Genomic DNA, 26549 nt, shown 5'->3' with positions numbered 1-26549 from the left:
CCTCCCCACATTGCTGACTCATGTTCATCTTGGAGTCAGTAATGACTCCCAGATCCTTTTCCACCTCCGTGCTGACAAGAGGTGAGTTCCCCAGCCTGTATGTGTGGTGCCAATTGTTCCTCCCCAGGTGCATCACCTTACACTTGTCCGTGTTAAACCCCATCCTGTTCTCCTCTGCCCATCCTTGTAACCTATCTAGGTCCAACTGTAGCCTGTTGCTCCCCTCTATTGTGCCCACATCCCCCCACATCTTAGTGTCATCAGCAGTTAGAGTGGCCAAGGTCTGGAATGGGCTCCCAAGGGAGGTGGTGCTCTCCCCTACCCTGGGAATCTTCAAGAGGAGGTTGGACGGGCATCTGGCTGGGGTCATCTGAACCCACCACTCTTTCCTGTCTATGCAGGGGGTCGGACTCGATGATCTACTGAGGTCCTTTCCAACCCTAACATCTATGAATCTATTGTACCTCTGGGTGGTCTGAAATCACATTGGTACTCACGTAGAATCTACTTAGCAAGGAAGGCGAGTAGATTTCCAGCTATGAACAAGGGTGTTATGCCACAATAATTGCTGCAGTTCAATCCATCTCCTTTTTTGAATATGGTAATGATTTTGGCATGTTTCAGGTCAGTGGAAATCTATTTGTGTTTCCAGACTTTCAGAATAACAACGTGTAGTTGATGAGAGAAATTCTTTCCGCCTTGCTTATAAATTTCAACTGGTATTTCATCAGGACCACATGCTTTTTCATTCGCTTAATGGCTTTCAAGGCATTCAATGGCAAGGTAATACTTAACAAGGTGTTGTGGACTGTTTTTAAAGTTAGAAACTCAGTCCAAGAGCTCTTGAAAGTCTTTCTTTCACCATGTGTTGATGGTGGATCTGTCTTGAAAGAGCGTTGTTCCATCCTGGGGCCTCAGAGGGACAGCTCTTTCTGTGTTTGCCTCTCGTCAAGCCAGACTGGTTTGATGAGAATGATAACTAAATTCAAGCTCTTACTGACAGGAAAAATGAGAGTCTTCAAAGCTTGGCAAAATGACATTAACAACAAATAGAAAACAGACAAGGAAGAAACTATGCATGGCGTGGCTGCTGGTTGAAAGGAAGAAACTATGCATGGCATGGTTGTTGGCAAACTTCTCAATCTCTTTTGCTTTGTCCTCTCACCACTTGTTCCGACAATCTTGACTCTTCCTGTAAGTCTCAGCATTAATGTGGTGATAGCGGTCTGTTTTCTATTTGTTGCTGATGTCATTTTGCCAAGCTTTGAAGGCTCTCTTTTTTTCTATCAGTGAGAGCTTAAATTTAGTTATCATACTCATCAAACCAGTCTGGATGCTTCTTTATGGAGAAGCGTAGTGATCCTTTGCATGCCCTGTGGATTCTTCTTCATAGTCTTACAGAATATAACATCAAGTTCAAACTCCTGATCCTTACCCTCAAAAGCCCTAGAATCAAGAAACCTAAAGATTATTTAAAGCTCATGGAGAAAAATCATGTTGGACAACTTTAATTCCCGGGTATAGTGGACTTTTCTACCATATGGGTGAAACTCATTTGTAGAGGAGATGGAGCTTTCTTTGATTTTAATTTGAGAGTGTGAATCACACTCCTTAAGGAGGAATACCTAACTCCCCACTGTCTATTCAAACTACAAGATGCATTACTGAACTTTGACTTCTATAGCAAATATGAAGCAATAGGTATGGATAAAACACTCGGTCCCTGGTATAGACTTCTCTTTGGGTTATTATGATCTATATAACAAGCTGTGTTCATTAGGAAATACAGTGGCAGGACCAAAATTGACCTAATTGCAGTGTCTCTTGGAGCCTTTGAAATGAAGACTGTTGCTGCCTGACACACCACCAAATTCATATTTATGGGGAGTCCCCTGGGCCAGATGATGCAGTTCCACAAGCCCTAAGCGACTCATCTGGTCCATGAGCAGACATCAAGCACTGGATCCATTCCACAGATTGGCCTCATGCCACGTATCCAGCCTGTGGATTGACCGGGTCATTTATCCACCCCTCTTAATTAAAACTAGGGCCTGTCAACTCAAATTGTGCAGGCATCTCAAATGTTAGCAAGAACAGAATGAAATAGGTGGCACCCAAGGGAGCTAATTCAACCGCATCATAAATCATAAGCCAAAAATACCACTGAATGGCACTTGGAAACAAAAGGGATGTGTGCGTAGAGCATCTGTGTGTTACAGTTCCTGCAGAAGGTGCTTCTACACTTTTTTGTGTTCTGGACTAGCTGAAGTCCTGGATGGGTATCAAATGAAACGAACAAGTGTCATGCTCTTCAGTAATCAAATCTTGAGATGATAAAGGCATACACTTATTTAAAGTGATATCCTGAAACTTAGGATATGTAGATACTACCCTCTGCCTCTATAACAAAACAGTAACAATGCTAAAGAATGGTCTAAGGTGACTATTCATCAAATACATTGCATTTTTATTGTTTGATAAAGGCAAAGTATGTGTAAACTTAGGCCCACCTTAGTGACCTCATAATACACTCTAATGCAAATGATCTAGATGCAGTTAGCAAGATTTTTGAGATTAGGTAATACTTTTTATTAAGTGAATATTATAGTTGGGATAGCTGGGAGAGATGTGGGATTGCTTTTGAGCACAAAAGGCCCTTCTTGGCAGATCTGAGAGAGAATGTGAAGTCTGTCACATGGCAGTGTGTAGCTGCAGGGAGCTACATGTCCTAGAATGGCTATTAACATCCTGATTGTTATCAATGGATTGCCCTTGACTTTTATGAGGTCAGAGGAGGACTGGAAATTGTTTTTTGAGTAGTGGTGCCCAACCTTTTGGCCCCATGAGCTAGGTGAGTGGTGCAGGCCAGTCCACGTGCTTAATTGGGCCCTATGCACCAGGATGAAGCCCCACACTGCTGCCACCTGACTCTGCATGCCTGGATTGGGCCCCAGATGCTGGGATCAGGCCTGAAGAACCCTGCATGCTTGACCTACTGCCATGCTACCTGGACCCCAGGGGTACAGAAATTTAGCAGCAGGGAAGCAGCAAATAACACTGCCACTGATCCTCTCCCCTGCTGCCAAATGTTCAGACCCATGTGGAGCCCTGCAGGCTGGGTGAAACAGCTCCCAGAGCCAGGTCTAGTCAGTGGGCTGGGAGTTGTACACCCCTGGTCTTGAGGAAGACAGGCTCTGGCTGATGTAGACTTAGTGATAAGTGGTTCTCATTACTACAGTCTCTGAGCTGAAACCAAGAGGTACAGGGGGCAGCTTTAGGCATTATCTGTAACCTACTGAGCAGGGAAGCCACCATTAGCCAGTCAGCTAATTAAGGGCAAATTGTGATGTTGCTCTATTTAAGGTGGGATGCCACTATTGCAAGGACATTAGTGAAAAATCTATGAGCTACTGGGAGTCCAAACAGAAGTACCTTGTATTGGTCTTGGCCAACAATAAATTGACAGTCTTTTTGTGTGAAGGCATGAAAATATACATCCTAAAAATCCACATATGTGAACTAATCCCTAATTCCAGGGCAGGAATTAGGATAGCTAACAAATCTATCTTGATCTTGAGTTTGAGGTTGAGAACCACTGCAATAATATTATTCTGGACAGTGGGAAGCAGCATGCATCCTTTAATTGTCTCAAAGCTTTTGCCTGTTGCCTGGAGAAAATGAGTTGAGGGAATGAAGAGAAAGAAAGGCTGCTTCCTCTTGTGGAAGTACTAGTGTTTCTTCAGGGCTCTGGAGAGCAGCATATGCAGAATGGAGCAGAAGCCTGTACTGAATCTGGGAGGATATTTATGCTTCCTCTTTGGGAAATCTGTAGAAGCTTCAAAAGAGTACAAGATAGCCTGGTCTCCCTGGTCTCAGGATAGCCTGGTCTCATCCAGATGTGTGCAGATATTTGGTTCCCCGGGGACAAGAAGCAGCAGCGCAGCCTGTCAAAAAAATACCCCATGTGCTGCAAGGTAGCAGTGTGGGAAATGCCTGAATGTGCAGTGTGAGGCATTGTAGACTCATCTGCGGTGCCATAAACCACACAGCTGCCCTTGTCTGGACATGGCCCCTGAGGGTGTGAAGATCTTCATTTGTTTTAGAGCTGAAAAGTTCTGTCCCTTCAAAGGCAACTGTATTTTGCCCATTCCTCAGAGAAACATTAGCGACTCCTTGATGAAAAGGGCACCTTTGCTAAGCATGAATTGTTGCCAAATACCCACAAGCCTACAGGAGAGCCCACTGGAACATAAAAAGCCTGAGCCAGATACTTTGTGAGGTTATGTAAACTCCTAAGCCATTATTAGTAGAGAAGAGCAGATTAGGTCAGGATGGCCCAAAGTCTAAATAAGAAAGGTCTGTGATGCTCAGATAGCTGACCATAATCCCAGGTGGGAGGATCTGTCTCTAGAATTGTCCTTTGTATGTGGAGCTCACAATCAAAAAAGTTATAGAAAAGATAGTGCCTATATCCACAGGATCAGAAACCAAGAGGAATGAAACGGTGATCCAGACGGCTAATATTTCTCTCCAGAAGTTCTGTGGCCACAATAGGGTGCAAAGGTGCAAGTATATCTATAACCACAGTTATCCTCTGATTAGGTGCATTCCTACCAACTCTCTCAGCCCACACAAGCACCCTGTAATTATATATCTGTTTGGAAGGATATCTTGTGCTCGTAAATTGTGTTGTCATGACATCTGCTTTGAATTTTGAGAGATGGGGAGCTCATCAAAACCATTTTTTTTCTTTTGCTTTAGGATTTTCAATTAAAACCTGAAATTTTTTTCATTAAAATTTTGATAAGTTTGTATAACCTTTTTCCCATCAAAACCATTACAATGGAAAAAAAATAACTGAAACTGAAACAAGGTTTTAAAATTGAAATGCTATTTTAGTACTGACTATCACTTTGTTATGGCATCACTGTAACACATCACATACCCATATCCAAAATGTTGCAACTGAGGTACTAGTGAAATTGGTAACAAACATCTCCCTTTTGATAGCTAATACATCTTCTTTTCCATACCTGCATACTTAGAGAAGACTTACTACACAATCATCAATACTTTCGTCTAAAAATTTACGGTGGAGTTTTCGAAGTGCTTAGTTTTGGTTTAATTGCTCCCTTTTTAAACAACAGAAAAATGCCCAGAGTTCACTCAACACCAAGTATTTTGAAAAATCTTACCTTTAGTGTTACTCTTTCAAGTCGTTGCTAAGTGGAGGGGGACATTTTGAAAATTATACAGTGTACAAGAACATTCATTCTAATGTATATGATTGCATGTATGATGCTTTCTCACCCATTCAAGATGCAGTAGAAAACTGTATTTTCTACTCCCATTCAAACAAATGAAGAGTGCTCAAATTATTACCTGGATAAGAACTATGGGTCAGACTTTTTAAGGTATCTAGATACCTTTAAAATATAGCCTGGCAGCTAGTGGTATTTTCAAAAGTGCCTTTCTGGTTTCAATGGAAAATAGGTTCCCCTAAGCATTTTTGAAAAAACTAACTAGGTGCCCATCTCCACTTTTAGTAACTAAATACTTTTAAAATCAGCCCTATTAGACCATAGAACTGGAAAAAACCCAAAATACCTTTAAAATATGAGCCACGGCACTTAGAAATGGACCTGGAATGTATAAAGATTTGCAGTGTGCATGTGCCCATGCTACACAAAGAAAAAGACTTGGCATTAAAACCAATTCAGGGATACCTAACAGCATAAATTCAGATTTTCTTCTCATTACCAGGATTTCATGGTACAATAAAAATTTCTGCATAATACCAGTGCAAAGGTTATTCTTACTGAAATAACACTCCAAAGAATGGAATATTTGTAAGACTCACTGTATAATTTTAAGAGAAATTCATAAAGCATAAAAGCAAAATGACTCCGATTATTAACTTCAATCTAGAAACTTCCTAGCAAAAAGACTCATAATAGACCAACCATACATTGTAGAATGAGTACCATGTAGAATCAGTGAAACAGTTTCACAACTCCTATTAATATTGATAGTTTCTAGAGAGACAAACCACATAAAAAATCTGATGGTAGGAATAATAGAAATTGATTTTTATTTAATAACAGATACATGCTAAAAAAAAAAGAAAAAAGGAAGGAATTATTGGCAGGCTGTGCTCAATTACAGTTACAAATCTAGGACAGATAACCCAGACATCTTCCAAAGACGTCACCCTGGATGCTATTTGTAAGGAATTCAGCCTGATGTTAAAAGACGTGTCATAACTTTGCGAGTCCAGGCTCTGGTGTCCCAGAAATCTGTTTATATAGCTCATAATATAATTACCGCTACCTTAAGACAGATGAGGCAGAAGGCAGCAATATATTGAAAACTAATTGAAAAATGCAGTTGTCCAGAAGCACTTGTGGGGAAGAGGTCTCTGAAAAGCTGCTCAAAGCTTCAGAGTTTGAAGTGAAATTTTTGATGTTGTCACTCTCAATCTATTGAATAGCTGACAGACAATCAAACCCGTCTGGCTGGCTGGCAGCTCATTTTGCTGGCAGGTGGCAAACAATTAGACACACCAATTTGTGCCTCCTGATGACATTAAAGCATGAAACTAAGTTGTATGCAGGGCCTAGTGATTTGTGTGAAAGCATTTCAAAAATAATACTCTTTGCCGTGGCAACTCATTTCAGACTGCCACCTCCCATTATGGCTTTGAGCAGTGAAGACGACAGACTTGAGTTACGTGCGGTGCAAGGCCGCTTCTGTTCAATCCGTCATCAGCGCCCCCCGAGACCTCAATCCCCTCCTTTCATCAATATCACCTCATCATTTACATTCGATAGTACTTGAACTGCTGCATACATTAACTACACAGAAGTCCCATTTGATAAAATGTGTTGGCACACATTTTGTGCTTTTACATTTCATTTATATAGGTACACAAATTCTAAGAAAGAATTTGCTGCCAGACACACATTGTACATAGACAGAGGACATAGACAAACATTAAAAAAAAGAAATGTATTGCTCTATAGATCCTATTAAATAATAGTAAAGGTGGAATAGCTAGTTTAATCTGTATTTAGAGGAGTTCAGGGACATTTTCATGTTTAAGCCAACTTAAAATAAGAGACTCCATTAAAAAAAAAATTAGCATTATGAAACATTATAGTTCTATGAAAAATATTAGGTTAACTATTTTATTATCCCTAGGTTTCTTTAATAAAAACCACCATAACCCCTACTGTAAAGAGCAAAAAAACATGCCAAAACAATTCCTATCCCAAATAGAAACAAAATAAAAATGAGAAAGTCCATTACACTTGCTTTCCCGGCTGCCAGAGAGAGGAGGTGTGCTAAGAACAATGCTGTATTGGAAGACCCTTCAATATTATAAGCACCATTTCAGAACCTAGAGAAAATATAATCCCATAATGGTAATGTACCAAATCAGCTCTCAGATGGAATAACAGGTAGGATACCAGTTAACTTCATTCACTTGAATTAACAGCTCACTAAACAAAAGTGTACCTACAAATTTACAACAGGAGCTTTGAATACAAATAATCATCTTTATATTTTTGTTTTGCACAAGACATGGGTATAGGCATTGCCCATACCATAGGGTAGAGAACACTAGACTGCAACTTGCTTCAACCATTCAAACAAAACCTGAAACTTATTTTAGTCTTTCAAATAACTGTGGCAACAGGAGAGAAAATGTTCACATTATAACCTAAAATGAATGGGTTGTTTCCAAGTAAATCTTTCTATGTCAGGGGTAGGCAACCTTCCCTGGCTGGAATGATGGGAAGGCAGACAGTAGGACTCGGCCACAACTGGCATTTGTCCCTGTGGCAGCATGGGGGGGAACTCCTGCAGCTAAAGCCCCCTGCCACTAAATGCTGCTGAAGCTGGATCTACAGAGTCCTGTACTCCTTCACAAAAACATGCAGAAGCATGGTTATGGTCATATTTCCTGATTTCCTCTCATCTGAATTTTCTGCTTACATACTTACAAAATCTGATGTTTCATTATTGGCAATAAACATAATTATTAAAGTCCTTTGATCATCACACTTATTTGTTACCACTATAGCCACAGTTGCAAAGGCTCATACAACTGGGAGAACACAGATTTATTTATATATTTGATTTTTATGCCACCCTCCCACAAAAAGACTCAGGACAGTTTACAATAAAAACAATTATATCAAAAACATATATATTAACATTAAACAGTAAAAGATATGATAAATCCCAAAACAATATCCAAATTTTAATCCCACCTGCTAAAATCTTACCCAATAAGGTCTTACACCACTTCTGAAAGATGTGCAGGCTTGGATTTTGGTAGGCCTCCAGTGGGAGGGAGCTCCAAAGCTGAGGAGTGACTAGCAAGAGCAACCACTTATGCTTTTTCGCCATACAAACTTGATGCACCAATGAAACTTGCAGTGGGTTGTTCTCGAATGACCTTAAATATCACAACTGGATGTAAAGGAGGATGTGGTTAAGTATTGTGCCCCATGTCTCAGATACAGGGATCTACTGCTGCCATTCATGGCAAAGCTCTTCCCTTCTTGCAATGACTAATTCATAACATAGCTGCAGGTGTTCATGATCAGCTGTTTAGAAGAGTTTAAGGAGAGACACAACTGAACTCCATAGAGCTGAATGCAAAAACAAATACCTTCTTTTGCTCAGCATTTAGCATCTGTTAGACATGAATGAGAAGGATCCAGATACTAGGATTTCCTGTTCTTCTGTTCCTTAGCAGGATATATTAAAATGAGAATAATGTCTTTTAAGCATTTCTAACCATCAGTTTTTGCAGCTGCATTGGATTGGCAATGCAACAGTTGTAATGATGCTTGAATATCGACAAGAACACAGAGGCTTTGTAAGTAGGATTTCACAGACTGTAAGGCCAGAAGGGACCTGGAAGATCATTGAGTTCAGCCCCCTGCACCAAACAGGAAAGATAATGGGGTCAGGTGCCCCCAGCAAGATGACTGCCTAGTCTCCTCTTGAAGATTTCCAGGGTAGGTGATTGTACCACCTCTGGAGGGAATTTATTCCATAGTCTAGACACGCTGACTGACAAGATGTTTGTCCTGATGTTGAGCTTGAATTGGTCTTCCAGGAGTTTGTGGCCATTACTCCTGTTTTCCCCTCGGGTGCCCTGGTGAACAGTTGCTCACCAACCCTTGATGTACTCCCCTAGTGTAGCAGTAAGCTGCTACCAGGTCCTCTCAGCCTTCTTTTCTTCAGGCTGAAGAGTCCCAGGTCCCTCAGCCTTGCCTCTTACAGCTTGCCATGCAAGACTCTGATCATACAGGTGGCTATTTTTTGGACTCTCATTTTGGAGTGTCTTAAGTCCAAACCTCTTTGGACTCTGTCAAGTAATTTCTTCCCAAATGACTTGGATACACTGTTCAATTTGCTAGAAACCAATGGAGGGAAGGAAAATGCTAGCAGAATTGAAAAAAAAATATTTAATGAAGCTTTAAAATTGGTGGACTTGACTGAAAGTCTCTCTCGCCACTATTTTATGTGAACAAATGGACACAGCAACAGCAGCAGCATTTCCTTGCTTGTATTTGTTGGTTTCCACATGACTGCTTTGAATCCGTTGATGGGAATACATAGAAATGCATGGCTTTTGTTTGCTAAATGTGGCTCTGCCATTGCTGAATATTCTCCTGATCAGCACAAACTCTCTCATTTTGCTTTTCTGGAAGAGGGGTAGAGGTTCTCAATCTTGAATCTGTCAACAAGTGTTAGGGGAGGGAGATGTTTGCAATTAACCTGTCTTTTCTCTATTAGTAAGTGGATGTAAGGCCTCAGCTAAAGGTGCAAGGAGTTTCACGACAGCCATGATGAGGGAAAGAAGTTTTTGGAATAAAAGAAGTTGACAGCCACTAATCTGTGTGGTGAGCTGAATCACAAAGTAACAATCTGCTTTGAGTAAGGAGCAATGGCATTAAGGGATTGTGCCTCAGTTTCTTCCAGTCACTGCACCACCCCAGTTCCCGTCACTCAGGGGAAGGAGTCAACCATGCTGTGCACAGACTTTGTGCAGTACATGCTGCTAATACACTGGTACGATTATGTATTCCCGCACAATAAGGCTGAGTCACAATTTGGCACAGTGGTTATAAGAAAATAAACAATTATTTAATCTCACTATAGACTTCATAGTTATTAAAAATGGCAAATATACAATGAAAAATGTATTTTAAGACATGTAACTGAATCTTTACATCATGGCCTCTCAGTCCATGCTGGAAACCACTAATTCAGACATCCAGGAATGTGGAATCCCACTAATAACAAGAGGACTTTATGTGGGATGCAGGGGTCCATGTTAACAGATTCTATTGCTGGGTTAGAGCCAACATGCTACAACTTTTGTTAAGTACTTACTATTTTTTATGTAATAGTAATTTTTAAGCACAGTGCAGATTCTATACTGCTGAATATAAAGGAATACAACTTTCTATAGGTTTGAGAATACAACTGTTTCTCAAATAAAAGAGATACAATACCCCTGACTTCAAATAACACAAGATTCTTCATGTTACTATTTCCTGTCCTTAAACCTGCCCAAATTACAATATGTAGGGTGGTGAATGAAAAAGAACCTCTTTCTACTAAATTAAACAATAAATGGGCTGTCTCTCTCAAATGATCACAAGAACTAAAATACTGTAAGGAAAAAGATAAAAGCAATTCAGCACATCAATGCCATATTCCCTTTTAAACATTCCAGTCACTGTCCATTCTCCAGCTCTCTATTGCAATAGATACCACTCCATCTATTGAATTTTCCTCATGTAACAGCCTTAACTTTTTTTTATATATAAAATCAGTTTCACTAGACAATGTGGAATGAAGAAATGCTTCCTAGCACCATATTTTAAATTTTTTATTCTGTAATTTTTATTCATCCACCTGTACCTTTCTATTCTTATTAATCTGAAAATATGGACATTGTTCACTTGGACTATTATCTGGACAATTATTTATCCCACTTAAGATATTTTTTTTTGTGTGCATGTAGAAAGTTTATTTTTCATTTTTTAAAGTTTTGCCATAAAATATAACACAACTGCTGAATTACTTAATTGATTTTTTATGGTGTTTAAATCTTTTCTCTAAAAGGCCACAACACACAGGGCATACTTGGAAATTCAATCAAGCCCATGGTTAAGAAATAGTCTTGTAAAGTCAAAAAACAGATAACTTGTCTTGTTTTGACAGGATATTGTCATTTGCATCTCTAAACAATTCCTATATTCAAGTTCATGTTTTTGGACTAGATATTTCAAATAAATCTACTTTAATAAGAACCATTATTTGAGCAAATAGTCTACCCTGAGAGAGAAGGTATTTTAGGCACACAATGTCTCACTTTCAAACATTAAAAATACTGAACTTAAAACTTTAAAAAAATGAAACAAGGGAGTCAGTCTCAATCTTTATCTTGTGGCAACGTGTGTACAGTCTGTCATAGCTGAAATGTTTCAGTAATGGAAGAGTAGTGGTATAACAGATTGAATAAGATTTAAACATTTGGAAGAATTTTGCTGGAAATTCACACAGCTAGTCTGTTCTAGATTAACAGATATTTCACTCTCCCCCCCCATTCAAAATATTGTTTCAAAGGAGAAAAGGTTTATTGCAGCAGTAGTTCTTTAAAGTATACTTGCTTTTCAAGTACTGATTAATGTTTTACTTGCTGCTTAGAAAAAGAGAGAGGAAAAGTCCTTGTATATACTCTACAGTCTGATTTTAATAATGCAGCAATGAAGAGGTAAACCAGCATATTAATAACATCTAATATGATTTGAGATTGGACTATCAGCGTATTAAAATAAATCCTTCAAACCTCAGTATGAAAACAATATGAAATAATTAGCTCAGCTGTATACCTGTCAAAGGAGTGGAACTGCATAGGAAGAATAGCCTGAGCTTCCCTCTTCAAGGCAGGATCAGGGTAAGGGATAGGATCAGGACCACATTCTGCAATTTCAACAGGAGCTGCCACAAGACTTTTAAGTATTTCCTTGACATTGATGCCTTTGCTTTGGCTGATACTGGATATTGACGACGCAGGCTTCAGGATTTCACTGGGACTTTCTGTTAAACTTTCTTGGGATTTCTTCACCTCAGAAGACAAAGTAGACAACAGTTCACTCATAGCATCAGGGCCTGTGCTAGTCTCTAAGTCTGTCCCATTAAAAATGCTGGGCATCTGCTCCTCTCCAATTCCAGAATCTGTATGAGGAATGGAGCTTTCCAGCTGAATATCTTCAACTGGTGTTGGTGTTTCTTTTTCTTTTATATTCTCTGGAAATACAGCAGGAGTCTCTGTAAAATAATTTAAAATAAATAAAAGCAATTACGAACAATATTTAAAATTTAGTCTGAAATTGTCAACAGGTATCTTACTGTAGTTTTGTTAACTAAAAGCACTGCATCTTAGAAAGCATATAAATCTTAGCATATTAACAGCTGTACAAAGCCACTGTGCACACAAGATTTCCTTTCATTTCTATATATGTTTTGTGCACAACAAAACCTATAATCATGCCACAAAATTTAAATCTAAACCACAGTTCAGATACAAATCAGCTGTCAGGCAATGATATTATATGCATATATCTTTACTCAGGCTACTGGAGATAATCTCAAAAAACTCAGAAGAAACATTTTAGGATCTCTTCAAACTGTTCATATATCTACTGCATTCAACAGACATTAAGCTTTAATATCTAGTAACATGGAAGGCTTCTTTTTCATTAAAAAGAAAAAACAAGATGGATAATAGCCCCAAAATACTGGATTTTGTTTCTTTGGTTGGTTGGCTTTTATGGTAAGTTAGAAGAGAATGATTACAACCTGACCTGCAGTCCCCAGGTTCATTCAGATTGCAAATATCAGTCAGATCAAAGGGAATAGAGTAAGTCAGACCAGTGGCATTTGACAATATTTCCAAATTAGCAGGGGCTCACATTAAAAAATTGTTTCTGTTAACCCTCTACAGTGAAGTTTAAGAACAGAATTTTTATTATAAAAAGTGCAGCAACTTGATGCTTTCTTGGAAATCTGGCCTGAGCTGTGAAAACCCATTCATTCCACATACATAGTCAACATTTTAGTTTCAATCTTCACAGAGACTTTGTGGCTATTTTGCCATGACCAAACGCCTGCACTCAGATGGAATATTTGTTTTATTTAGCATATTAAGTCATTCATTTTGATTAAATATTCGTTGTAACAAGACTATAAAATCTGAGTGGCTTGTATCATAAATTCACGTGTTTTTTTGTTATTTTATTTGTGGTTCTGAGAAAATAGTAAATCTGGGTAATTTACTGCAGAATAAGCAGATTAAATTCTGCTCTTTTAAGAGCTCTAAATTAAATATTGTTTAACTATGTAACTGTAGTAAATTCTATAGAAACATTTTTGTGACTTGGATTGTACTAATCAAGTGAACTGTCAAATGCCTTCAATTTATAACAAACAAACAAACATTTATTCTTGATATATATGTACATTTTATATATGAATTGTATATTCATTCTGTGCCCACCTCTGAACAAGTGTTCATTTAGAGTAATTCACGTAAAATTGTATATCAACAGCATTATAGAACGTATATCGGTAAAACTGCCAACCCTGGTGAAAGCCCAAGGGAAATGATCTGCCATTAGGAACACTGTTTTCTTCTTCTGATAGCCATAAAACGTTGCCAGCACTTTCCTTCTTTTTTCCCAACCTGCCATCTCAAATAGAATGACATGTTTTTTCCATAGTGGATACCCCATTTTGTGAATCAGGAAGCATAAACTCGATTTATGAACTGCATGCTTGATAACCACTTGAAAATATATAGTCCTATTACACACTCATTGTCTACTGGTCCATGAAGTAAGAAATCCATATCTATTTAACACAAGAGAAATACAGCATAGGAGAGTATTGCAACTATAATCAGATCTGTAACACATTTAATGCATTTTTGTGACTGAAATTTCAAGAAATAAGAAAAATAATTCTGGGAGTCTGGGAGTGTTGCTCTGTTTAAACTACAACTTCTCTGGCTGCTTTTGGACTACCAGGAATACCCTCCAGTTTGAGACAGAGATTGGTTCATATTAACACAGGGCAGACATCTAGAGTAACTAAATTCAAGTGCAGTTAGAGTAGCCATAAGATAGTAGAGGAGGTAGTGACAGTTCATCTCTATTCGGATATAGGTGAAATACTAAACACTGGCCAATTGTTTGAATTTTCATTGGGTAACAAAAAAAACCTAGTGTCTATATACAAATGAAGGGAATTTAGTATTGTGGTTCCTTGCTTTCTGCACACTTTGCAATTTCAGAAAAATTCCTAAATTTCCTATAAATACTTAATTTTTCAGCACCCACATTCTAAACACAGTAAAACAGAAATACCCTATTTTGTTTTCCACGTAAAAATATAAATCAAACTTTTGAGGTGACAGCCAACAAGGAATGGATCGATCACCATGGTGGTCACTAAACACCATGAACCACACACAGAAAATGGCTTCCTGCTTAATTATACTCTGTGTCTCTTCTAACCTCTCTGCAATCCACAGGTAATAACAATCCTTTCCCTTTCTGAACAATGTTATTCTTTTTCATCAGGGCTGTCCAATTAACAGCCTGAACGCCATGCACACCCCCTGCCCAAGGAGTTAACCTGCAGCCCCCAGGGTCCTGGTCCAGGCATTACTCCTCCCCATCACTCTCCTGTTCCTGCAGCTGGATCTTCAGACTCTCCCCCTCCTCCAGCTCCCACTTCCTGCTCCTGCTCCTGCTCCTGCTCCTGGGGGCAGGGCAAAGTAAGATGGGGGCAGCGAGGGCCACGGAGCTGAAGGAGCATCCAGGAGGGAGGCTTGGGAGTACTTGCAGCAGGAGTCATCACACATATTGATGTACAGCCCAGGTGGCATGGGGGGAATGTAGCCTCCAGCCCCTCAGAAGTTGGACATCCCTCTTTTACATAATCGCATTATCTGTATAACTGCATTTCTTCTGTTTTGAAACTACTTCTGGTAACTTCTCTTTGATCCTTATTTACAGCCCTCCTCAACTCCTTTAAGTGCCTGTTTTCTTTTACATATAATATCAAACACAAACCGCTGTTCTATCTGGTGTTTAACTTAAACCAGCAGTCAGCAATACAGTGGAGCCGCAGGCTGAAACAACCCAGCTTGGGTCTCTGGTGGGCTGCTGTTCTGACCTGCCCCTGCCTCTGCTGCCATTTCTTCCCACCCCACTGGCTGTGATGTGGGCACAGCTCATTGCCACCTGGGCTTATCACCCAGAACACCGCCTGTGCTCCACTGCTCCATGGGCCTGATCCAGTGGCTCTGTCAGCTAAATCTGGCCTGCAGGGGATATGTTACTGAACCCTTACTCAGAATATGATTACTGTCTATAAATATATCAGAGAGCATATACACCATTTGGGGGAAGATTATATAAGCTTGACACTGTTGTCACAAACAAATGGCTAAACCTGACCATGAATAAAATTTTGGCTGAAAATTAGAAGACGACTTTTAACCATCAAAATAGTGAGCGTCTGAAACAACCGTTCAATAGGACTAATGGGGGTAAACTCCCTCCCCCCCGCCTTGTACCTGGTTCCTTCCTAGAATTGAGGGAGGGCAACTTGTGCCTGAAAGCTTGTCTAACATCTTGAGCCAATACAAGATGTTGGCTCTGCAGTTGAGCCAATACAAGATCTCCCAAAAAAGCCTTTGCTTTTCATAAATCTATATACCATACAACTGGAGAAGAGCTGTAGTACTTATCCATAAAAAAAGGAGCAAAAAGTGATCCAGGCACCCACAGACTTGTTAGTCTGGCTTCAAGAATATGCAAAGCTTTTGAACACATTTTGAAGGAAAGAAAAATTAAGGACATCAAGATGAACAGGAAATCAGATAAACATCTGATGCAACATAAATTCACAAAGTGTACATCACTCCAGCCTAGTTTTTCTTTAGGATGACAACTGACCATCCAGACAAAGGAAAGGCAGTCATCTATTTTTACTTCAACAAAGTATTTGATACATTGCCATATGGAAAATGATTAATTAATCTGGAGAAGATGGAGATTAATACAAGAACTGAGAAACTGTTTAAAACTGAGATAGCAACGGCTGGAGTTCAAGGGAAAGTACTAGAGTGAAGAGAGGTTATCAGCAGAGGTCCTCAAAGATTACTCTCAAAACTAATCTTGATTAAAATTTTCATTAATGACCCTAGCACAAAATATAGGAATATGCTAAGGAAATATTCTTGAGACACAAGTTAGGATGCCTCATCTATGCACAGGAAAATCAGGATATCATATAGGAGAATACAGAATAATGAAAATGGAATGATTTTCAATAGTATATAGTACAGGTTGTGAGATCAGAGACAAACTACAAGAATTTTGCTAAAATTGGGAGCTCATCAGCTAGAAATGAAGAGAAAAAGAACCTGGGTATGTTAGTTGATCACAGACAAAACAGCAGCCATGAAAATGGGAAACCTGATCCTAGAACATATCTGCTAAGGTACAGTACTGCCAGTAAAGGCAGGGAAATAATAATGTCACTGTAAATTGACTTTATTTGGAATACTTCATACAATGCTGATCATCCAGGTTTCAGAAAATTAATCAAACTGGAATAGGTACAGAGAAGAACTACTGGGATGAGGAGGGGAATACAGAAGTTAAGGGCATATCTTGTCCGCACAGAGTAATGCCACCCGGGGACTTGCTCTGCTTGCTCCACGTTTCCTAGCTCCCAAACTGGAAGTAGTATAGTTACCCTTACTTCTGGTATGGGAGCTAATTGGTGTAAAATGGCTCTAAATGGGAATGACATATATCAGCATAGTGCTACCTAGCTCAAGACAGGCATACCATAAAGAAAACTTAGCTAGTTGAGCCCAGGAGAATGAAAGCTAAGAGGAAATATGATTACCTTCTATAAATATGAGAGAGAATGAACACCATGCAGGGGAAAAAACTGTATAAGCTTGACAAAGTTGTCAAAAACAAATGGGTATAAACTAACCACAAATAAAATCTTGACTGAAAATTTTAAGATTTCTAGCTATCCGAGCATTGATGTTCTAGAATACCATTTCAAAAGGCGTAACGGGGGCAAAAAGAGGCCTTCTTGTTTTTAAAATAAGAGTTTGATCAGTTTCTGAATGTGTATGTTGTTGTTGTTTGTGACAGCAAGTAACTATACCCAATTAGCCCAAAAGTACTTTTCAGTTCTACATTCCTAAATGATTTACAAGCTCCTGTGCCAATGCACTGTGGGAATTTCAAAATAAAGAGCAAGTTCAATCTGGTATTGCAACAGCAAACAGTGTCTAGTAAAAAGCATAGCACTGGTGCTATTAAAACATTTAAAAAGTCACAAACCTTGGAAATAAGAATCTAACCATAAACTACTTAACATATACCATATTGCCTACAATACAAGCACAAGAAATGAACATTAAGAAACTCATATTTCCACCACTTCTAAGAGGTTATGTAGCACAGATTCTGAGCTTTAATGTTGTCTATTACTTACAAGAATATAAAAAATAAAAAAAAGTATATTGTACATATCATTAAAGGTAGTATATTTCCAGGGAAATCAGACTTTGATAGTCATTCTTTTAATTGACCTTACAGTATCTATTTGCAGCAGAAGCCTTTTTCACTAAATCGAATTATCAGACTCTTTAAGAGCATTACTTCCTACATAATACCTACAATTGTAAATATTTCTCATTGGATGTATTAAAACAATTTTTCAAAATATCAAACAGCCTCAGTCAAAAAGTTAAATACATCAACTCTCTCATTTACCAAAGGAAACACACACTTGAAATAAACATGACTATATGTTTTGCCCTTCTCAAATAAAAAAAAATCTGATACAAATAAGTATTTGTGAAAATTTTGGGGAAACACTGAGAAATAGAACACATATTTTTTAGTATAGATTTTTTTCTAGAATCCAAATGATAAATTCTTGGATTAAGACTAAAGAAACTATAGCTATAATACAGTAGGCTAAACTTTTATAATATTCTCATTCATTTTATATCATAATACTATTATTGCCTTGTATGGGCTTTAGGATTTGAAAATAAACAGTATATTTTGTCCAGTGTTCAGTCATAAAATTATATTTAGCTATTCTAAATATTTAGCAATTCTAAAAGTGGATGCTTGTAGAACAGAAAAATCTTGACTATTCAAAACAACTTAGCTAAATGAGAAGTTAAACATGAACAGCAGCAAAAATATAACTGATTACATCTGTCTATGTTATAACACTCTGACAGTAGGCTTGTAAATTTTCAACAACCCTCATCAGTTTTCTGTAGAACTAGGCTGTGTCAGTAGACAAAGCAGAAACATTACTAGACCTAGTGATCTTAACCCTGTCAGAAGTAAGCAGTTGGATGCCAGATGCCTCCTTCTTACTGTTTTTCATTGTAACTAATGAGTTCATCTACTACATTATGGAAAAAATATGGGCTTATGTTAAGTAAATGACATGTTGTCTACGTGGTGACCTCATCTGTCACATTCCTTCCCTAAAATATCTTGTTTTACTGTGATTTATGAAGTGCATGGCAATACTTCTTACCTATTAAGTTACCTAAGTAGCTCTTACAGCATTTGTAGTGTTTAAACAAATAGCAAGAAACAAACGTACAGGCTTCCTGTTACCTAAATGAATATACTTCTCATAAAAAGTAATGATGTAAAATCTTGCTATTCTAAAAAAAAAATTGACATTGAAAGACGATATGATTTTGACCTTACCCCCAAAATTTTCTCAATTTAATTTTTTAACTTTTATGGATATTTTAGAAAGTCATTTTTAATTTCTCTACCTCCCACTTATATTGGATCTTTAAGGGCGCTTGTACACGTGATGAAAACTGGCCATTTTTGCGGTTTAACTGCATCATGCTGAACACATGCAGCGGCTTTTTACAATTTAAATGAGTTTGCTGCATTGCAAACTAAACCACATCCGCATGTAATTTAGTTTGCAATGTAGCTTTTGTAATGTTGCAGCCTTTGACATTTTGCCCCCCTGCTGCGAGAAAGGCAGGCTGAAGGCAGAAGGGGTGAGGGGCCAATCCTCCCCCGCCACGGAGCCTGCCCACGTCTCCCACGGCCAGGCTGGGGGACGAGCTGCCAGTGGGCTGTGTGGCCTCTCAGCTGTGGAGCGCCCTGGTCCTTCCTTCCACAGCAGCAGTGTTCCTTAGGGGCTGCCTGGGTGGGCTGTAGTGGGCAGATGCTGCCCCAGCTCCAGCTCAGAGAACAGTTGGATTAGATTGGATTGGGTGCTGCCTGAATGCTGTGGCAGCACCCACCTGCTAGACACTCACCCAGGTGACCCTGGGGTGGCGCCATGACTGTGGAGGGATGGTCTGGGGCGCCCCGCACACCAGGGCCCACCAGCAGCTAGCCCCCTGGCCATGGGAGAGGTGGGCAGGCTCTGCAGGAAAAAAAGGAATAGGCCCCTTGCCATTTTTCTTTTTTTTCCTCAGTAGGGCCTGCCTGTGCAAGCTGCCACCAGGGCCGTGCAGCCCCTGACCTACAGGGAGACCCAGTCCTTCCCTTTGTGTCAGTGGCACCCTGCTCCGGGACTGCCAGGTCAGGGTGCTAACTGCACAGGTGCCACCCCAGCTCACAGGCAGCACCTGCAGGATTCAACTCTTTCCCAAGCTTGTGTGCTGGAAGCCTGCTGGGCACTGCACACTGCGCAGGCTTGGAGAAAAGTTGCATCCAGCACGTGCTGCCTTTGAGCTGGGGCAGCACTTTCAGAACCAGCACACCAGCCAGGCAGCCCCAGGAGGTGCTGCCACTGTAGACAGACAGATCAGGCTCCTCTGCAGCTCAGGGCCTGCATGGCCCAGTGGCAGCTCACACAGGCAGACTCTGCTGAGGAAAAAGAAAGAAAAGTGGCAAGGGGCCTGATCCTCCCCCCTGTGGAGACTGCCTGCTTCTCCCATGGCTGAGAGGTGAGCTGCTGGCAGGCCCTGAGCTGTGGAGCTTTTTTTCATGGCGGCGGTGCTTCATAGATGGTACCTGCCTACTAGCAGCCCACCCAGGTAGCCCCGAGGGTACTGCCACCATGGAAGTAAGGACCAGGTCCCCCCACACCTCAGGGGCTGCTTGGCTTGCCAACACCATGTGCCCCACAGCTGAGGGAGAGGTGGGCAGGCTCCGCAGGGAGGGAAGGAAAAAAAGGATTGGGCCCTTCACCAAAACAGTAATGGAAGCCCCTAAATTGAAACAGTGGGTTTTTAATCGTTGCAATTAAAAACCCACCATTTCAGTCTAGGGGGCTAAACCCCTGTCATGTGTACAAGATGCCTAACTGCATAACTAAAAATTTCCATAAAAATGGAACAAAAAGAAGAGCTGCTAAAAATCTGAAAAAGCCAGCTACTTAAAAATGGTATTTTACAACTGTGTAGAACATGACCAAATCTAAGTGGGTTATCTTTTAGCCTGGAAACCTCTGTGACCAATGAACTGTCCCTACTGGCAATCCAAGATCTGTTGCAAACCATGACAAGTTACAACAATACATAAAGCTGCAAAAGAAACACACATAATGACTGAACATAACAAAAAGAAGAGAACAACAGGAAACCAAATGATAAACCTGGAGTTTCCATCTAACATGACAATGTTTTTCAAGTGTTCTCCTATTCATTTCCCAGTTTCTGCCACTAAAACCTCTATTTTTGTGTCACAAGTGGAAGTTGTAGTAGAAATGTAAAGAAAATCCCTTGTCTGGATCTGTGCAGTGGGGTAATTTAGAATGAGTGCTCGCATATCAGTCAGCACTTACCATGGAACTACTGGCAGTTAGGCTTCTTATCCTAGCCAGTATTACTGTACGCATATGAACTATTATTTCAACTAGGCGTGTCTCTAAGATGCACAGCATAGGTAGTACTCTTTCTTTGTCCATTTCAATTTGGCTTTTTGGGTACTGCTGCCTAGCTAATCCTGGTTTTTGCTTTAGTTAGACAGGAGGGAAAGAGAAAGGAAGAACCTAATTGATTTATCTGGCTTCCTCTACCTTCCCAATGGGCTGATCATGTAGATTGTTCTCAGGCATCATCATACTCAGGCTGAACAGAAATCCCTTTTATCCTAGAGTAAGAACACTGTTTACTGAGCCATTTCTGGGTAACACAGGTCCCAACCCAGTTTGGATGGGAGCTACCTTACTCTGTTACTGTAATTAAAAAAAATGTGAGCAATAATTACATAGAATCAATGGAGCAGAGGGACCTGGAAGATCATCAAGTCCAGTCCCCTGCCATAGGCAGGAGGTTAATGAGCTCCAACTAGCTCAATGAGGTACTTATCCAGCCTCCTCTTGAACACCTCCAAGGATGGCAACTGTACCACCTCTGCCACCTGTACCATTTGTGTTCCAGGTTTTAGTTACCCTTATGGAGAACAGTTCTTCCTTCTGTCCAATCTAAATTGTCCTTCTGTTAGTTTGTGTCCATTGGTCCTCATCCTCCCAAGGGGTGCCTTCCTGGACAGTCGCTCCCCCAGATCTTGGTGCTCCCCCCAACATACTTGTAGGTGTCTATCAAGTCACCTTTCAGCCTCCTCTTACTCAGACTGAACAAGCCTAGTTATCAGAGTCTCTCCTCATATGGCTTATCCTCCAGGTCCCTGATCATGCAGGTTGCCCTTCTCTGCACCCTCTAGAGCTTATCTGTATCATTCTTGAAGTGCAGTGCCCAAACTGGGCACAGTACTCCTGCTGCAGCCTCACTAATGCTGAGTAGAGAGGAAGAAGCACCTGTCTGGATCTGTTAGCAATACATCGGCTGATGCACACCAGAGTTCTATTTGCCCTGCTGGCGACTTCATCACACTGTTGGCTCATATTAATCTTCTGGTAGATTGTGACCCCTAGGTCCCATTCAGATGTTGTGCCAGGCAGTGGGCTGCCACCTATCCTATAGTTATGATGAAGGTTCTTCCTACCTAGATGAAGGACCCGGCATTTTTTCCTGTTGAACCTCATCTGATTCTGATCAGCCCATAGAACTAGTGAGTCTAGGTTGCCCTGGATCCTTACCCTATCCTCTGGTGTGTCCTCATTTCCCCACAGCTTGGTATTGTTGGCAAACTTAATCATACAGCATTCCACCCCTTCCATCCAAGTCATTAATAAATATGTTAAAAAGCACAGGTCCAAGCACCAATCCCTGTGAGACACTACTGGAGACAGCCCTCCATGACAAAGACATCCCACTGACTAAAATTCTCTGGGACTGGCCTCTAAGTCTCCCTATCTCTACCACACACTTACTAAACTTTTGAAAGTGTCCACTATCATGGGACTTGGAATGCTACATAATGACTTCATAAAAAGACATAAAATGTAAGACAAATTATATAAAAGCCAACTTGGCTATTATAGCACAGATAGTGAGGTATTTCCTGGTTGTTTTTGTTTTTCTTCTTTAAAGGTACTTGAAAAAAACTTACTATCTTCTTTCCTCTATGTGTTCATTTGATGACAGCATCTGGGGAGATGTCTCTATATACCAAAGACCAGTCCCCGCAAAGCCTGGTACCAAACTGAACACTAGGGGAATTTATACACATGCTTCAGGAGTCAGGAGCATGCTTTAATTAGAGTGGCTCTAAAAGCCACTCTAATTAAAGCACCCAGAGCATCTCATGTACCAGTATCCCTGTGCTGAAAAATGGTGGTGGGGTGCTTTAACTAAAACTCATCAAATGATACACCTGAGTCTGCTGGAGTGTGGTAATTGCAGCACCTCGAAGCAGCCTCCCTGCATATGTATAGGTGCAGGAAAATGTCTTAAAATTCTTCAAGGCTTATAAGTCAATGAAGAAATAATGAAAAGGCTTAGCAAAAATGTATAACAAGGGGAAAGAAACTAGGAGTTAAAATTATCAGCTACTGATGAGAAAAATAACATTCAAATGTTTTTGAATGTGTTAAGAAACTACATGAATATAAAAGGACAAAATGGCAATGCACATTTAGGTTCATCTCTGCATTTCCTTTGCTTTTGTAAGTTTTATAGCAGTCCCCAAATGCAAATATGTCTACATGGTAATTAGGAAATACATTTTATTTTGGGGGTGGTGAGAGACGAGTTGGGAGAAGAAATAAAAAACAAGGGATAATTCTCATTTGCTGGACTGCAAAGGTTTCTGCCCACTGTCATTTATATTTGTTTAGTTTTTAATGATGAAGTGTTATACATAAACAACTTGATACAAACAGTGAGGAAGAGAGGAAAAGGTTGCTAACTAAGGAGTATCCCCAAATGTACTTCCTCCCCAGGGGCCTGGTATACGTGTTATGCACTTTACCAAGTAGCGCTCTGGAAGGGCATTACAGCCCTTACCCACTACAACTGCAGGTGTAGGTGTTCGTCACCAGTTTAACATTCTACTCAGCTTCTAGAAATCAGATAATCAGCTGAGCACTGACATGGAATGGAGGAGAATAAGAATGACTTCTAGTCAGCACCCCTTTCTTCCCCACAGAATTTCATTAAAGGCCAGCTATGGCAATGACTTCTGTGAAAAGGAGGGCTGAAGAACCTTATTGTTACACAAGGACTTAAACAGCTTTCGGATAATGCTGAAAGGACCTCATAGGCGGACCAATTCCTTGTGAGAACTAAAATCTTTGTATAGCCAGCCTAGAAAGTTGACATAAGAGCATTCTTGGGATCTACCAGTGAGGGTGTCATATTTAGGGATTCTGGTTTTCACTAATTAAACAAATCCCCAGTTTTTGGTTTAAAAGAAATAACCCAAAATCCACATTTTTCTGTGATTAAAATGAAACACTACTCTGTGTGTGCGTGCGTGTGTGTGTGTGTGCGCGCGCGCGCATCTATATCTATAGATATATATAAAGTGAATTTTGGGTTACTATAGTGGTGTTTCATTTTACTCACGGAAAAATGTGGATTTTGGGTTACTTGTTTGGGGGATTTTTTTAATCAGAGAAAACCAGGATCCATACTTATCACCACAAGACCTGCCTTTGAACCCCTTAAACACAAAATGAAGAGATCTGTTCTTCAACTATGAAAAATGATGAAATGAGACTTCTGTATCTGAGATCATAATAAAGTGAAACCCAGATTCTTTGCTTTGTTATATTCCTCATCTCCCTGTGAAGATGAGGGCTTGCAAACTAGCTGGAGGTAGTACATACAGCTGCAGTAAACAGGTGTATGGGGCCGTAGAATCATGTCATCTGCCTGCTGCAACTCTTATTTCAAAGAGCACTGCTTCTCCAGTCATTTGAGTCGGATCGCTGGTATACTCCAGCGGATCAGATAAGAAGCCTCCTTTGAAATACTATTTGAAATACAAACTGCAGTAAGCAGATGAGTGAGTCATTCTTAATTCAGCAACCTGCTGTAAACTAAGCAGGTTATGAACCATCCTTATGTTAAAAATGCTCAGTAACAGAATCATATTGGGTGCACATGATCAGCTGGTTATCAAGTATGATCTCCATGTTTGCGCTATTCCTTTGCCACATATTGTGGGAAGTACAGCATAGTATTTAGAACTACAGCCTAGATTTCTCAATTCATCAATGAACTTGCATTTAGCAGTATTTAATATATATATATTTAATATATATATTTTTTATACATATATATATAAAATCAAGTGAATCCAACTTGCATTGTGATCCATGTCACTGTAGACATAACATGTCCTTACCATTATTTACAACCTCAACTCAATTTGCCATCTGTAGACTACCAACCATAATTTATGTTTTCTTACAGATCACTGATAAAAATATTGAACAACACTAGTGGTGTTCCCTTCAGGATAATGATTCCCCTCTCTAGTTACTGTATTTACCTTGTATATCACACATACCTTTTCCTCAAAAATTAGCTTCCAAAGACTGTGTGCATGTCTTCAGCAAGGGAAACTAAGTTTTTTGCCAGAACAGAAGTACCCCACTTCGATATTTGCTCTACTTAGGTCTTAAAACCAACTGCCCAGGCAACATATGATCTGCAGTTTGGATCTGACCCACCAAGGGATTCTGTCCAGCCCATGGTGGGTCCCTCAGCCTTGCTCAAGCCCAGGCATGTGGGGCAGCCCAGGCCACAGTGTGTGTGGCTGTTCCTGCTGTCCCTGGGTGTGTGTCGGGGCAGAGGTGGTATGGCAGCTGGACTCACTTCCAGCAGCCCTGCTGGCAGCAGCTCTTTCCAGCCGCAGAAACTGCTAGACCTGGCCTGTTGGGGGTGGGACCAGCATGGCCAGGGCATGTGGCTGGGCAGGTGGAATGGGGCCACAGGCAGGGGAAGGAGTCCAGAAGCAGGATGGGCAGGCAGGGGCAGGATTGCAGAGTGGTGACAGCGTGGGGAAGGGGCCCAGGGCAGAGTTTTTATCTGCTCCCCACAAGTACCTGTGACAGGTACCAGTTCTGTGGGCATGGGGGTGTGGGGAGTGGATTATGGCTCTTCCCCAGGCCCCGGCCCTACACTACCATGGTCCTGCAAACCCAGCCCCAGCTCCACCTACCCATCCCACTCCCAGATACTGCTCCCCGCCCACCTGTGGCTGCATCCCATCTGCACTACCTGCATGGGGCCAGGACCTGGGGCTGAGCCGCAATCTGCCACGGAACTGGCACCCCTCACAGTGACATGCAGGGAGCTGATCGTGGCTCGGCCCTGGGCCCTGGCCCTACATTGTCACAGCCCCATGATCCCAGCCCCAGTCCCACCTGCTACAAACCCAGATGCCGCTACCTGCCTGCCTGTGGCCCCATCCCGTCCACCCATCCAGATGTGGGTCGGAGCCATTTAGGGAGTTTTGATAAGTTGTTGCGGGGGGAAGGGGGGCCTGGAGGGGTGCTGATGTGGTGGGAGAAGGTGGGAAGATGCTGCTCCAGCCTGCAACAGCTCATAAAAACTTTCTAAGTGGCCCTCTGGCTCAAATAATTGCTCGCCCCTCCTTTAACCTATTAAATACATGCTGGATTGATGCTGTATAATGCAAACCAATGTCAAATTGATGCAAAAATGTTTTTCCAAATGGAGACACTTGAAACAGAAGCTCTAGAATGTGCATGTGAACTCACTTCAACAGGTAAACTCTAGATGCTAAAAAATGTTTAGCTTCACTGCTCATGGGTTTAACAAAAAACATGGAGGCATTCTTATTTCTTTCCTAAGTGCCTCCTGCATTTGCTTAAGTAGAGAACATAAGGTCAAAATAAACAATGAGGGCTACCTGTACTGATTATATTTTTATGTACTAGATTTATACATGGTGCTTCTCAGCAAAGGCCTAAGGCAGCTTGTAGTAAGAGAACAAATAACTTATAAAGTGGGAAAATGAACAACAGAACAAAGTGAGGGAACAAAACAACTTATAAAAACAAACCTGCCCAGAGGCCCAGGGAACACCAGA

At 40.6% G+C, this 26549-nt stretch overlaps 1 protein-coding gene across 1 annotated transcript in view; it reads right to left on the bottom strand.

Annotated features, from left to right (window-relative positions):
- LOC109302237 (neurobeachin) overlaps window positions 1-26549 on the bottom strand; it is a 564850-nt gene that overhangs the window by 120014 nt on the left and 418287 nt on the right. The window contains exon 31 of the mRNA XM_019523799.1: window positions 11925-12363. Within this exon, the coding sequence (XP_019379344.1) occupies window positions 11925-12363 (439 nt within the window). The remainder of the gene's footprint in view (window positions 1-11924; window positions 12364-26549) is intronic.

Source organism: Gavialis gangeticus, unplaced genomic scaffold (genome assembly GCF_001723915.1).
Source record: "Gavialis gangeticus isolate Ggan-Ray unplaced genomic scaffold, GavGan_comp1, whole genome shotgun sequence".
NCBI classification, from domain to species: domain Eukaryota; kingdom Metazoa; phylum Chordata; order Crocodylia; family Gavialidae; genus Gavialis; species Gavialis gangeticus.
The sequence above is the reverse complement of the archived record's forward strand: the minus strand, read 5'-3'. Positions and strand labels throughout refer to the sequence as shown.